The 14,772-nt window shown below is 45.4% G+C and overlaps 1 protein-coding gene across 1 annotated transcript; it reads right to left on the bottom strand.

Annotated features, from left to right (window-relative positions):
* Nucleotides 1-700: 700 nt before the first annotated feature.
* Nucleotides 701-14,647, bottom strand: LOC148890987 (myosin-6-like). Its single transcript, XM_089009228.1, has 35 exons — nucleotides 14,542-14,647; nucleotides 13,990-14,053; nucleotides 13,804-13,902; nucleotides 12,828-12,931; nucleotides 11,628-11,766; nucleotides 11,413-11,531; nucleotides 10,668-10,817; nucleotides 10,421-10,591; nucleotides 10,042-10,354; nucleotides 9,873-9,940; nucleotides 9,566-9,771; nucleotides 9,339-9,462; nucleotides 8,517-8,653; nucleotides 8,170-8,425; nucleotides 7,839-8,081; nucleotides 7,568-7,744; nucleotides 7,326-7,471; nucleotides 7,157-7,247; nucleotides 6,570-7,087; nucleotides 6,328-6,473; nucleotides 6,159-6,249; nucleotides 5,700-6,089; nucleotides 5,488-5,614; nucleotides 5,303-5,421; nucleotides 5,008-5,204; nucleotides 3,900-4,083; nucleotides 3,416-3,581; nucleotides 3,212-3,336; nucleotides 2,832-3,140; nucleotides 2,550-2,753; nucleotides 2,176-2,472; nucleotides 1,959-2,063; nucleotides 1,472-1,567; nucleotides 1,256-1,390; nucleotides 701-814 (listed from the first exon to the last, which is right to left on the bottom strand). The coding sequence occupies exons 19-35, from the start codon at nucleotides 6,723-6,725 to the stop codon at nucleotides 794-796; spliced, it is 2,868 nt and encodes a 955-aa protein (XP_088865354.1). The 5' UTR covers nucleotides 6,726-7,087; nucleotides 7,157-7,247; nucleotides 7,326-7,471; nucleotides 7,568-7,744; nucleotides 7,839-8,081; nucleotides 8,170-8,425; nucleotides 8,517-8,653; nucleotides 9,339-9,462; nucleotides 9,566-9,771; nucleotides 9,873-9,940; nucleotides 10,042-10,354; nucleotides 10,421-10,591; nucleotides 10,668-10,817; nucleotides 11,413-11,531; nucleotides 11,628-11,766; nucleotides 12,828-12,931; nucleotides 13,804-13,902; nucleotides 13,990-14,053; nucleotides 14,542-14,647; the 3' UTR covers nucleotides 701-793.
* Between the last annotated feature and the right edge of the window lie 125 nt (nucleotides 14,648-14,772).

The following is a 14,772-nucleotide window of genomic DNA, read 5'->3' as shown; positions in this document are numbered from 1 at the left end:
AACGATGGCGCATGTGGCTGCCGCTGCTCACCCACAGAAAAACTGATCCTGTGACTGTAAAGTGACCTTGACAGATTTGAAAGGCGCTTACAAATGAAATGTATTATTATTATTGTTATTATAAGTTAGCCTCAAACGCTAAGCTACGTGGCTACAGGCTATCTATCAAGCTGGCTATATATCTGTTGGATATCTGGTAGCAAGCTGGTTGGCTGGCTATCTATTGGCTATTTATTGGCTATCTAGCTGGCTGACTGGCTATCTGTTAGCTATCTGTCCAGCTGGCTAGCTATCTATTGGTTAACTGGCTGGTTAGCTAGCTGTCTGTTAGCTGGCTAGCTAGCTACCTATCTTTTAGCTCGCTCACTAGTTAGCTGGCTATCTATTAGCTAGCTAGCTGGATGGCTATCTATTGATTATCTTGTAGCTAGCTAGTTTTCTATCTATTTGAGTTACTTCCGGGTTGAGTGAACGCTGGTGCATGTGGCTGCCGCTGCTCACCCACAGAAATGAAATGTATTATTATTATTATTATTATTATTATTATTCTCTCCTTGTTCTAATGTATGAAGAGACTCTTCCTCATGATACTGAATGAAAAGGTCTTTTTTTTGTACTGGTTTTAATTGGTACTTTAGTCCACATGTTTGCTGGTATTTGCTTAAATTACTTGGAAATCAACCCCAAAACAATAAGCAGCCATTTTCTTGCACATTTTGCTTTATTCTACTGAAACTTTGGAGACAGTAAACTACCAAGGAAGCCAAAGTTCTTGCGTGACGTTCTGTGGCTTTCACTCCTCATCGAGTCCTTTCTGCAAAAAGACAAAATACATACAATAAATACAATGATGATGACGTAAGCAGGAGAAAAATCGAGAGGGCTCACAACTAAGAGCGGACCGACGCCATTTCAGTCCAATTATCAGAGAAACCAGGACTTGAAAAGGTTTCTTCAGCCAATTCCGACTTTTTAACTCAAAATTCCCACTTTTAACTCAAAATTCCGACTTTTAACTCTGAATTCCCATTTTTTACTCTAAATTCCCATTTTTAACTCTAAATTCCGACTTTTAACTCACAATTCCCACTTTTAACTCAGAAGAAAGCTTTGGCTCTGGTATTACCTCATCAGCATGACGAAGCCTATGTGGTAACGATCTAAGAAGTCTGTCGTAAGCACGATCCAAATGAAACCTCACATCACCGTGGCGATTTTGTCAGCTTTTTTGTCACAACGTGGAGGCGACATTTACCTTGGCGCCAACGTCGCGGCTTTTAGCGCGCAACTTGTTGACTTGAGATTCGGCAATGTCGGCTCTCTCTTCGGCTTCATCCAGCTCGTGCTGCAGTTTACGGAACTTGCTCATATGAGTGTTGGCCTGCTCTTCCTACACCGATGCACACCGGAGCAAATGTTAGCGATTCCATCGGAAAAAAGAAAGTCGAGAGAGGGCAAATGAGTGACTCACCGCCTCCTCGGTGGATCGCTTGTATGATTTGACCTTCAGTTGCAGTTTGTCAACCAGATCCTGGAGACGGACCACATTCTTGCGGTCTTCCTCAGTCTGCAGTTCAGACGCACCAGTTCAGTGCAAATATTCTCATACTTTTATATCCATGAGCTAAGGCTCAGAATTTGATTATAGATTTTTTTATGTTTCTTTTTTTAACACTAGCAGCAAATTATTTCTTGTTTCTGCAGATTTGGCTTGCTATCTATTGGCTGGCTATCTGGCTATCTATTAGCGCTCTATCCAGATAGCTAGCTATCTATTAACTAGCTAGTTGGCTAGCTAACGCTGGCGCATGTTGCTGCTGCTGCTCACCCACAAAAAAACTTATCCTGTGACTGAAAAGTGACCTTGAGAGTTTTGAAAGGCGCTAAGAAATCAAATGTATTATTATTATTATGATGATTATTATTATTTCGACCACCTGAAAAAGAGAAATCCCCACCTGGTAGGTGAGTTCCTTGATGCGTCTTTCATACTTGCGAATTCCTTTTATTGCTTCGCTGCTCTTCTTTTGCTCAGACTCCACCTCATTTTCAAGTTCTTTCACCTGAAAGAGAAAAAAAGGACAACCCATGGTTGGTTCTTGATACTTGCAATATGTATTTTTTTTTTGCATGAAACGGCTCCCGTTTGGGCGGATGAATTTGCCGTTTGCTTACCCTGGCCTCCAGTTTCTGCATTTGTTTCCTCCCTCCCTTCATTGCAATTTGTTCCGCCTCATCCAGACGGTGCTGCAGGTCTTTGATGGTTTGCTCCATGTTCTTCTTCATACGCTCCAGGTGAGCGCTAGTGTCCTGCTCTTTCTTCAGCTCTTCCGCCATCATGGCGGCATCCGTGATGGCCTTCTTGGCCTTCTCCTCGGCGTTCCTGCATTCCTGCACTGCTTCCTCGACTTCATTCTGAAGCTGGGATGCATCGGCTTCCAGTTTCTTCTTCTGGTTGATCAGACCTGTGTTCTGCGTAGGGGTTGAGATGTGAGATTTCAAAAAGTGCTGCCCCACAAAGCCACCTGTGTCCAAAAATGGTCTCTTACCTGAGAGTGCAGAAGCTGTACCCTCTCGCTAACGTCCAGCAGCTCTTGCTCAGCAAGTTTGCGACTCCTTTCGGTTTGCTCGAGAGCAGCCCTCAGCTCCTCCAGCTCCGCTTGAATCAGGTTGTTGCGCCTCTCCACGATGGCGATGTTCTCTTTGAGATCATCGTTGGCGCGGAGCGACTCGTCCAGTTGAATTTGACAGTCCTTGATGGGATGACACCAATCATCAAGACACTGGTCATCGTACGGATATTTTGTGAAACCTCAGTGCTCGTAGATCACCTTAAGATGCGCGTGGACGGACTTGAGTTGCTTCTGAGCCTCAGCCGCCTGCCTGTTGGCCTGACTGAGCTGAATCTCCATCTCGTTGAGGTCTCCCTCCATCTTCTTCTTCAAACGAAGGGCCTCGTTCCGGCTCCGACACTCGGCTTCCAGAGAACTCTGCAGGGTTTCGATGGTCCTCTGCATGTTCCTTTTGCACTGCTCCATCTCCTCGTCTTTCTCGGCCAGTTTCCGTTCGATGTCAGCTTTGATCTGGTTGAACTCGAGCTGGGCTCTCAGAATCTTACCCTCCTCATGCTCCAAGGAAGCCTAACAGACAAAAAGGTCCAGTGAATTGACGCTCGTGCGCTAATGTGGTCTTCACGGTGACATTTTCGAACCTCTGCCTCCTCCAGAGCAGACTGGATTTCACTCTTCTCCTGTTCCAACTGTTTTCTTAATTTCTCCAGCTCATGAATACTCTTTCCACTCTCGCCGAGTTGCTCGGTGAGATCCGAAATCTCCTCTGTAAAACATGAAGTGTCATGAAACACATCTACACGATCGGTAGAAGCTGTTGTGTAGGCATCAGCAGTAGAGCATACCCTGTAAGTTCTTGTTTTCTCTTTTCATGGTCTCCAGATGATCCAGAGACTCTTCATAAGAGTTCTTCAACTTGAACAGCTCGGTGCTCAAAGCTCTGGCTTCCTTCTGGGAGCCCTCCAGCTCACACTGAGACTCCTCATACTTCTGTTTCCACTCAGACAAGACCTGTCAGGAAAGACAAAAATGGAGGGAAGAGACATTTGAGAGTCTGGTGAACTTGTACTAAGATATTCAGCCACATATTCTTATATTATGGGGTGCTCCTCTTGTACAGAGGTTTGGCATATATTGACTGACTGTGGACTTTGCTGCATTCTGGTTTAGCAGGCAGTCTGGTGTTTAAAAGTACTGTATTTGTGGTGTTCAAGATTTTCAAAACGTCATTTCCCAGGTCCTGTTTGTAAAACCGTTCAGACCTCAACTACACTTTCATCCTTTGATTCGACTTTGCTGCACTACTCCTACCAGATATGCACACTTTACCTTGTCAAAGTTTCTTTGCTTCTTGTCCAGAGCGGCAGCGGCGGCGTTGGACCTTTCCACGTCCACCATGAGGTCTTCGATCTCATTCTGCAGTCTGTGTTTGGTCTTCTCCAGAGAGGAACATTTGGCATTCACTGCTTCCACAGCCTCCTCGGCATCCTGCAGACGCTGAGCCAGCTTCTTCCTTTAGAAACCATCAATGAAACCTTTGAATCTTCCCCGATTTCAATCAAAACTACTTAATGAGTGGCTGCTCGTTTATCCAAGACCAACCCCTGCATATTTTTTCACCCTGTTTTTCAAATTAATTTGTTGGTTCGGATGCAAGAATAATGACATGTCACGATGGGGTGGCGCCTGACTGAAATTTTGTGCACTTGGGTCGGGCGTATGCTTTTTGTGAATAAGCCACAAAGCGATTTATGGGTTTATTTGAGTCTCGTGCCTAAAATAGACACACCTCTTTAATCGGATTGACCAAAAAATAATGGCAGATCTGGTTGGATTTCAAAAAGGTTGGTCTTATTTTCAAGTGTCAGCTTCCAGTTGTTATTGTAGTTCCACTCCCCGCCACCGGAGGGAGACGTCGACTAAATTAGCAGATTTTTTTTTTTCATTCACCTTCGGCCAGAAGTTGGAATCGACCTCAGGCCGTTATCAGGGGCCATGGTCAATTAATTTTCATCGGTGCTGCTGTTTTAGTGAGCAAAACAGCTCAAATGGTCTCTATATTTAGCCATAGCTTCATAAATTGCCCGTAGTTGTGATATATTATAACGTATGATAATATTTGCTCTCTATTAGCTAGCTAACTGGCTACCTAGCTATCTAGCGAGCTATTTATTAGCTATCTATTAGCTCGCTAGCTAGCTTTCGATCTATGAGTTACTTCCGGGTTGAGTGAACGCTGGCGCGTCGCTCCTCACCCACAGAAAAACTTGTGACTGTAAAGTGACCTTGAGAGTTTTGAAAGGCGCTTATAAATGAAATGTATTATTATTATTACTACAACATCATACAAACAAAAAGCTGATTTGCCAGACATAAGGAAGTCGCGGTGAAATGATGGGAGACACATTTTAGTCAAGGTGGATGGGCAAACTCTTACTTGGCCTCTTCCAGTTCTTCGGTCCTCTGGATGGCATCGGTTTCATACTTGGTCCTCCACTGAGCCACCTCCGAGTTGGCCTTGGACATGCCACGCTGCAGTTCGGCCTTGGCCTCCTGCTCCTCCTCGTACTGCTCCCTGAGCAGGTCGCAGTCGTGGCGGGAGGACTGCACGGCGTGGGCTAAGGCGTTCTTGGCCTGTCAGGAAAATGTCACGTAGGGATGTAGTATGAAGAACTATATCGGTCTAGTAAACTGTCAATTTGGTGGCACCTGCCTCTGAGCAAAGTGCTTACTTTGGTCTCCTCCTCCAATTGTCGTTTGAGGTCTTCAATTTGCTGAGTGTACGACATTTTCCCCCTGGTGAGTTGCGAGACCAGAGACTCCTTCTCCTCAAGTTGCCTGGAGAGCTCGCCTAGCGTTTTGGACACGTATTCTGTTAACGTCTGAACTTGGTGGTGGTCTGCAATACGTTAGATACCATTTTCAGTTTGAAGCTTTGCTTTCTGCATGTTGAAATCATTGATGCAACGTTGGGCCTCTTCAAACTTGGTCTTGTATTCGTTCATCTGGTCTTCTACAGTTCTGCATGTCTTCTCGAGCGTCGTCTGCAATTGGAACATCCAAGTCAGGACGCAAACAAAGGCATCAGCACGTGCTTCAGGGCGATCAACTTCAAAATAAGAGGCTCACTTTTGTTTTGACCACGTGCTCCATGTTGGAGACGACGTCGTCCAGTTCCAGCCTGAGTTCGCTCTTCTCCTTCTCCAGTTTCTGCTTGACTCTTTGCAAGTTGTCAATCTGCTCTCCCAGGTCGGCAACGCTGTCGGCTTGCTTCTTCCTCAGGGTGGCGGCGGTGGTTTCGTGCTGCAGGGTGGCCTCTTCCAGGTCCCGGCGCAGTTTCTGGAACTCGGCCTCCCTCTTCTTGTTCATCTCGATCTGGGCGGACGTGGCACCGCCCGCCTCCTCCAGCCTCTCGCTGATCTCCTCCAGCTCTCTGGCCAAGTCCGCCCTCTGCTTTTCCACCTTGGCTCGGGCCGCTCGCTCCGCCTCCAGCTCTTCCTCCAGCTCCTCGATGCGGGCCTGAGAACATGCCGCTGATGAGTCACTAATGTTTGGGAAAAGTACACATTTGGAAGCTTTAAATTTTACCTGAAGCTCCTTCAGCTTCTTTTGAAGCTGAATCGCAATTGCCTGCTCATCCTCAATTCTATTAGTGAGCTGGTTGACTTCAAAGTCCTTCCTGAAATCAAATATTATCGAATATATGAGCAATACATTCTTTGCTAGATTTGGTCTTGGTTGTACGAACGGAATTTACTTTTTGAGCTGCTCTTCCAGTTGTTGCTTGTCATTCTCCAGATCCATCAGGCTCTCCTGGGTCAACTTTAAGTCTCCCTCCAGCTTCCTTTTTGCTCTCTCAAGATCCATTCGAATCTTCTTCTCTTGTTCAAGGGACCCTTCAAGCTGCAAAAAAACAAATGGATGCATCCCAAAACCTCAATCTTCGAGGTGCCTAGAACAATGACACCGTTTTGAAATAAATAATCATGAAACACGTACGTCATCCACTTGCTGCTCCAGTTTTGACTTGGCCTTGGTCAGAGTGTTGACTTTGTCTTCTTCACTCTGAAGGTCGTCCAGCGTTTGCTGATGAGCTTCTTGCAAGGCCTTCTTCTCCTTGGTCAGCTTGGCGATGACTTCGTCTAAAGCTGCCATTTCTTCCACCAGGTTCTTGACCTGGTGAGTTCGCTCTTCTCCTTCTCCAGTTTCTGCTTGACTCTTTGCAAGTTGTCAATCTGCTCTCCCAGGTCGGCAACGCTGTCGGCTTGCTTCTTCCTCAGGGTGGCGGCGGTGGTTTCGTGCTGCAGGGTGGCCTCTTCCAGGTCCCGGCGCAGTTTCTGGAACTCGGCCTCCCTCTTCTTGTTCATCTCGATCTGGGCGGACGTGGCACCGCCCGCCTCCTCCAGCCTCTCGCTGATCTCCTCCAGCTCTCTGGCCAAGTCCGCCCTCTGCTTTTCCACCTTGGCTCGGGCCGCTCGCTCCGCCTCCAGCTCTTCCTCCAGCTCCTCGATGCGGGCCTGAGAACATGCCGCTGATGAGTCACTAATGTTTGGGAAAAGTACACATTTGGAAGCTTTAAATTTTACCTGAAGCTCCTTCAGCTTCTTTTGAAGCTGAATCGCAATTGCCTGCTCATCCTCAATTCTATTAGTGAGCTGGTTGACTTCAAAGTCCTTCCTGAAATCAAATATTATCGAATATATGAGCAATACATTCTTTGCGAGATTTGGTCTTGGTTGTACGAACGGAATTTACTTTTTGAGCTGCTCTTCCAGTTGTTGCTTGTCATTCTCCAGATCCATCAGGCTCTCCTGGGTCAACTTTAAGTCTCCCTCCAGCTTCCTTTTTGCTCTCTCAAGATCCATTCGAATCTTCTTCTCTTGTTCAAGGGACCCTTCAAGCTGCAAAAAAACAAATGGATGCATCCCAAAGCCTCAATCTTCGAGGTGCCTAGAACAATGACACCGTTTTCAAATAAATAATCATGAAACACGTACGTCATCCACTTGCTGCTCCAGTTTTGACTTGGCCTTGGTCAGAGTGTTGACTTTGTCTTCTTCACTCTGAAGGTCGTCCAGCGTTTGCTGATGAGCTTCTTGCAAGGCCTTCTTCTCCTTGGTCAGCTTGGCGATGACTTCGTCTAAAGCTGCCATTTCTTCCACCAGGTTCTTGACCTGGAATCACGGTGACAATTGATCAGGATGTGTCGTGTTCTTTCCTATTCCTGAAGCAGGCAGGACACAACAAGAAGCCGGCAAGTTGTCACACCTTGTTCTCAGTGGCATGCTTCTCTTTCTCCACTTTAGCCAACGTTAGCTCCAAGTCGTCAATGTCCTTCTTGAGCTCGGAGCACTCGTCCTCCAGCTTCCTCTTCTTTGCCGTGAGTTCAGCATTCATCTCCTCCTCGTCCTCCAGTCTTTCCGATAACTCTTTGGCCTTTGCTTCCATCTGGATTTTGTGTTTGATCAAGCCCTCGCATCTTTCTTCTGCATCAGCCAGGTTATCTTGCTCCTAATTTGCAAAGGCAATGTTATAACTGATGATTTTACCAAGGTGGATCGGGACCGGGGTGCTTAAAAGGTGAACCGTGGCAACTTACAGCCTGGACTTGGAGCTGCAAGTCATTTTTTTCTTGGAGAAGAGAGACCATTTTCTCCTCCAGTTCCTTCCTGCGAGCTTCTGACTTGGCGTAAGCTTCTTTCAATTTGAGGAATTCTTCCTTCATGTTGGCCATTTCTTTTTCGGCCTCCGCGGATCTCAAAAGAGGTTTGATCTTGAAGAATAGTTTCATCCAAGGCCAATTCTTCACACCCATGAAGGCCCGGATGTTCCACTGGATGACCAATAATGCATCCCTGTCAAATGTCATGCATTGTTTAAAACAATGTGGCATGATTCAAACATCAAAGTGTGGTCATTTGGCCTGAAAATGTCGATTGCTTTCACCTCCTCTCAACAATCTTCTGGAATTCTATTCTTGCCAGTAGACCTCTTGATCTAGACTGGATTCCGGTTATGATGAGAGACAAACGGTCATCCCTCATCTCCTCGAGTTGCCCAAGGAGACCGGCCTTGAAGAACACCTTTTTGGAAATTGCAGATGTAGGTTATTATCGACTGCCATCTTATCATTACTTTCTTCGCTCAGACAAGACCTCAATTTCATTCTCGAGTTGAATTTGTATTTTTTGTTAAATCACGTGTATAGATTGAGAATTGAAAAAAAATACGTCTCTCCCTTTGCAATTTACTGATAGAGATTAGACAAAATAGAATTTATCATATTTAAAAGTTTCATGTTGTTATATGCTTAGTAAACATGCGTGACTAGAATACACAATTGAAGCACAGAGAAACCTGGGGTCAATCAGAGTTGAACAGAAACAGCCTGTTAAACTGTCATCTTCATCCAGGAGATCTGGCCTCAGGCAGAATTTAGGACTTGGGAAACTTCTTTTTCACAGGAGTAATTTAGGACCTGTTACTCCTGCACATCTGAGGTCATTAGCCTGGTTACATATCCAAGAAAGACAACTAATTAAAATGTCTATGCTCTATTGTTTATAGCTCTTGGTGCTTGGGACGTCCAGGGGCATGGTATTCAAATCAAGAAAACTACATTTTACTAATGTATTACTTAAATTTGCATCTACTCTAAATAGTTTGGCAGAGGGCCGCAGAATTTGGGCGTCTGTCTTGGATGGCTGACAATCTTCCTGTGTTCGAGGCTTTGTCCACAGTGTCCGAGCGAATATCTCTCACACTTACCTTTGTGTGTCCAAACTTGTATTGATTGTGGTCGATGTCCAAAGACCCAAGGAGTTTTTCCGCCCCCTTTTTACTATCGATAAACTGACCCTCAGGTATAGCAGCAGGATTCAGAATGCGATATCTGGAAATGGAGGGATGAAATATACCAAAGTAAAATCCCAACAAGTTGACATGATTGGGTTACGCGGGTGGTGGTGATGGTAAAGAATTATTTGACGTTCCACCTCTGTTTGAAATCTCCGTAGAGGATCCTGTTGGGGAAGCCCTTCCTGCAAATTCGGATGCCTTCTAGCACGCCGTTACAACGCAGCTGGTGCATCACGAGCGGGTTTTCCATGGCTCCGGGAGTCTTGGTCTCATTGGGGATGATGCAGCGCACAAAGTGCGGGTGAGTAGACCTCAAGTTGGTCATCAGCTTGTTCAGATTCTCCTGTGAAAGTCATGATGATGCGTTTACAGCAAATCCGGGCGACAACTCCGAAGTAGGACACTTTTGAAATTGAAGGGAAAAAATCTTGTAGCAACACCGACCCTGTGTAAGGCTGACACAGTCTGGAAGGACGAACCCTTCTTCTTGCTCCCTTTGCCCTTTGCACCATCTGTTCGTTAACAAATACAGAAATTATTTATTGCGCCACAGGGTTAGGGTTTTGGGGTAGTCCACAGTGTGTCCCACTGCCTGCATTTCGTTCATTCTTACCTGCTGAATCTGCTCCTGCGTAATTTGCAAAGAGTAATGACAATAGTTTAAGATTAGACTTCTGGTAAAGTCCAACCACAGTCTCGTTCAGGGGATCCTTGTTCTTCACCAGCCAGTTGTTGATATTGTAATCGACAGTCCCGGCGTAGTGCATCAGGGCAAAGTGGGCCTCCGGTTTCCCTTTGACGATTCGCGGCTTCTGGAAGTTGCTGGATTTTCCCAGGTGGTTGTCATAGAGCTTTGCTTTAAAGGTGGAATCGCTGGCTTTGGGGAACATGCACTCCTCCTCCAGGATGGACATGATGCCCATGGGCTGAAGGGACAAGGAGGGGCAGTGTTAGATTGGTGTTTTGTGATGACCAAAATGTCTCCCTCCTACCTTTTCAATCAGGTCAATGCAGGCCTGCAGGTCCATGCCAAAGTCTATGAAAGTCCATTCGATGCCCTCCTTCTTGTACTCCTCTTGCTCCAGCACAAACATGTGATGGTTGAAAAACTGTTGCAGTTTTTCATTGGTGAAGTTGATGCACAGCTGCTCAAAGGTGTTGAACTGAAACGGCAAGTGGAACAAAGTTATCACCTTTCCAACTCCACCTTCACCTCCAAGACGAATCACCACAGCTCACGTCAAAGATCTCAAATCCAGCGATATCCAGTACGCCAATGAAGTATTGACGAGGTTGCTTGGTGTCCAGAGATTGGTTTATACGGACCACCATCCACAGGAACATCTTCTCATACACTGACTTGGACAGTGCACCGACCGCGTAGTACACCTGGAAAAGAAACAAGAACCAAATCCACTTTAACGGCGTATGGATCAATATAATCTCTTCTTCCTATTCTTTTCCTTTGGGCTTTTTCCCTTCTGGGGTGGCCACAGCGAATAAGTGTCCTCCATCTAAGCCGGTTTTACGCATCCTCTTCTCTCACACCAGCTACCTTCATGTCCTGTTTGACAACATCCATAAACCTCTTCTTCGGTCTTCCTCTCGGTCTCCTGCCTGGCAGTTCAAGGCTCTGCATGCTTCTCCCAATATAGTCACTTTCTCTCCTCTGGACATGTCCAAACCACCTCAGTCTGACTGTCTCCAAAGCCTCTAATATGAGTTGTCCCTCTTATGTACTCCTTCCTGATCCTATCCGACCTGGTCACTCCTGGTCACTGATCCTATCCAACGTGGTCACTCCCAAAGAAAAGCTCAACATCTTCAGCTCTGCTTCCTGTCTTTTCTTGAGTGGCACTGTCTCCAGTCCAAACATCATGGCTGCTCTCACCACCGTTTTATACACTTTGGATGATAGCGTTTGGATATGTGTGCAACGAGGACTATCGTGCCTTGCGACATCATCAACGGTCGTAACGTTTACCTGCTGAACATTTTGTCCTTTGGTGACCCACTCGTTCCCCACTTTGACTCTTGGATGACAAAGACCTTTGATGAGGTCTGCTGAGTTCATGCCCATGAGGTAAGCCACTTTGTCAGCATCTGAGAAATTGAGGGTCCAGAAAATGGAATTCAAAATTCATTGCATTCTTTTCTTGTCATCTAAGTGGACATGTTTTGGACAAAAGTCTGTCTTACCCTCGGTGCCATCAGCCTCTGCCTGCTCCTCGCGCTGCTTGTTCTTGAACTTCATGTTGCCGTAGTGCATGATGGCACCAGTTAGTTTGTAAATGCCGTTCTTCTCCTCTTGAGTGAAGCCCAGCACATCAAAGGCATCCTGAGTTCCATAGACACAAGATGTCCTTTCACTCTCCTCGACTTTATGTCTCAGGATCACATATTAGGCAGGGAAACGACATTGAAATAGAGTAACGCTGTAGCACAACATCGCGGTCAAGTGAAAAGCGCTCTGTCTAAACCAGCGGTGCCCAACCCACGGGCCACGGACCGGCACTGGTCTGCGGGTCATTTGCTACCGGGCCACACAGAAAAACAAATGACTTGCATAACCCCCGTTTTATGTATAATAATAATAATAATAATAACCATCCATTTCATTTCTAAGCGCCTTTCAAAACTCTCAAGGTCACTTTACAGTCACAGGATAAGTTTTTTTTTGTGCGTGAGCCACACGCACCAGCGTTAACTCAAATAGATAGAAAGCTAGCTAGCTTGCTAGCTATTGTATAGCGACTAAATAGCCAACAGCTAGCCAGATAGCCAATCATATGATTCATTTTGCTAGCATACATAGATGCATTGAATGACTTAATATCCCCAGCAGACAAACGTGTTTTCTCAAAGTGTTTTGCGGATCTCCCATTAGTGTGCCAATCAAAGCGTGAATGATCAGCCATATTGATTTGAAACAACCCGCGCGGGAGTCCCACAACTAATCGCATCACCTTTTACAACGACGGAGACGCCGACGTCATCAAACGACGGGATCAAAAGAGGGAGGATGACTAGGGGCTCAAATGAGGATGTTGTTTAGCGGCAAAGCCACGGCGCTGATGAAGTATGGGATGTTGTCATTGATGTGGAAATACAAAGAGGCCCTGAAAGATGTCCTCTTGTCTTCAGTGTCCCTCCTGCGGTAGTTTCCCTTTGTAGGACAAGAGTCTCCCAAGCTTTGAGCGAGGACCTCATTGCCTTATGTAGGTTTGATCGCATAGCTGCCTTATTTTGATGTATTACTACGTATTTGCCCAAAATAGGGGCTGACATTAAACCGGTCCAGGGGACGAAAAAGGTTGGGGAACGCTGTTCTAAACGACTGGTTAGCATGACTTGTTTGTGTGACTGTTATGTCACATGCCGGTTATTCGATTCCCTCACATCAGTGGCCATAAGCTCCTCAGCATCATTAATGGAGGCCACGGTTGTTTCTCCTTGGGAGATGAAGGCGTAATCGTAGGGGTTGTTGGTGATCAGCAGCATCTCTGAAAGAGTCAAGCGCAAATGAGACTTTCTCCATCAGATCCAACAAAACGAGCCCGACTCCGTGAGTCTGAAGAATAATAATAATAATAATAATAATAATAATAATAATAATAATAATCATGCATTTCATTTCTAAGCACCTTTTAAAACTCAAGGTCACTTTACAGTCACAGGAACCCGGAATAACTCAAATAGATAAAAAATCAGCGAGCTAGCTAATAGATAACTAATAGGTATCTAGCTCGCTACTTATATAGCTAATAGATAGATAGCTAGGAAGCCAGTTAGATAGCTAGCTATATAGCTAAATAGCTAGCTAGATAGTTAGCTGGGTAGCCAGCTAGATAGCTCACAACGCCAGGGAAAGATATATTGTGAATTAAGTTTTAAACTATGATTAGGGCTTGTTGCGGAAATAAAAGAAGCCAGTTAGCTACTAGATAGCTAGCGAGATCGCTCGCTAGCTACATAGCTAATAGATACCACATGCGCCAGCGTTCATTCAACCCAAAATAAATCAAATAGATAAAAGGTTAGCTAGATAACTAATACAAAGCTAGCTCGCTCGTTAGATAGCAAATAATAATAGCAAATAAATAGCAAGCTAGGTAGCCAGCTAGATAACTCGGTAGACAGATGTTATATCACTACCACTACTTTGACAAAAACAAGAGTTAGAATCACTGCCAGGCAAGTGCAAAAAACGTGTCCAGCCCAGTGCCAGGGTTTTTGTCATTTTCACTCAAATTCCAGGACCCACAGAAGATTGAGTTTTAAGACAACACACAAACATTCAATGCAACGTAAGAAACCTTAAAGTTGATTCCTAAGTTATATGGGTCCGGAGTTATGTGAGCTTTAACATTTTTACCCAAAAGCTCCGGTTTCTTCTGCGAGAGAATCTGATAGAAGATGTGGTAGTCTCTTTCGGCCTTAAGTTGAAAGGTGACACGGGACTTCTCCAACAGATCTATTGACATAAATGGAAAAGGATGGTGGCATCATTGATCCTGTAAACGCCCAGCGGTTGCTATCACGTGGATGAAATGTTACTGACATGTCTCGATATCAGCCGATGCGAGCTTTCCGCTGGCGGCAAAGTGAATTCGGATAAATTTGCCCTGGTTGAAAAGAAGATCCACAAGTGAGTGCAAATACTTCCAAATATCTGGCGGATATTCCGCTGTATGAGGCGCACCAGACAACAGGTAACATCCAACTTACGGCCGAGTTCCGTTCCGACCAAGTGGTCGTAAGTCGAAATCCATTCAAAATGTTAAATAGAGACTTGGAGGCTAAATGACACGCAAACTTCCCCCCTCTGGTGCCATCACACGGTCGATTGCTGCGCGAGAGTGAAGTGCTGGCTGGCCAAAATTGTCGTATGCGTGGTGCCAGGCGTAGAATTTAAAATTTAAAAATAGGGTCCGGAGGTCGTGGTGGTAAGTACGGGTGGCCGTAAGTCGGATGTTACCTGTATAAGGTGCAACCATAACAAATGGTGTATTTTCAAACTTTTTCTGGCATATAAGGCGCAGGGTCAGCTTTAGAAGAAAATCCAGGCTTATACACAGGGAAATACGATACGTTTTGGAGGCGGGAAACTCACAAATCTTGAAGAATTGTCATTTCTGATGGTCTTGGCATTTCCAAAGGCTTCTAACGCTGGGTTAGCCTGGATGATTTGATCTTCCAAGGTACCCTGAAAACAAATCAAACGCCAGACTTGAAGTTGTCGATTGTTCCCTTTGCAAAATCGGCGTTGACACCTTTTTCTCCGAGCCTGTTTCTTTCTTCCCACTGCCTGCCGCGATGCTGGCAAAATACTGGATGACTCTCT

The sequence above is a fragment of the Hippocampus bargibanti genome, linkage group LG11 (assembly GCF_051943395.1).
Source record: "Hippocampus bargibanti isolate YZ-2025 linkage group LG11, ASM5194339v1, whole genome shotgun sequence".
Taxonomy (NCBI): domain Eukaryota; kingdom Metazoa; phylum Chordata; class Actinopteri; order Syngnathiformes; family Syngnathidae; genus Hippocampus; species Hippocampus bargibanti.
The sequence above is the reverse complement of the archived record's forward strand: the minus strand, read 5'-3'. Positions and strand labels throughout refer to the sequence as shown.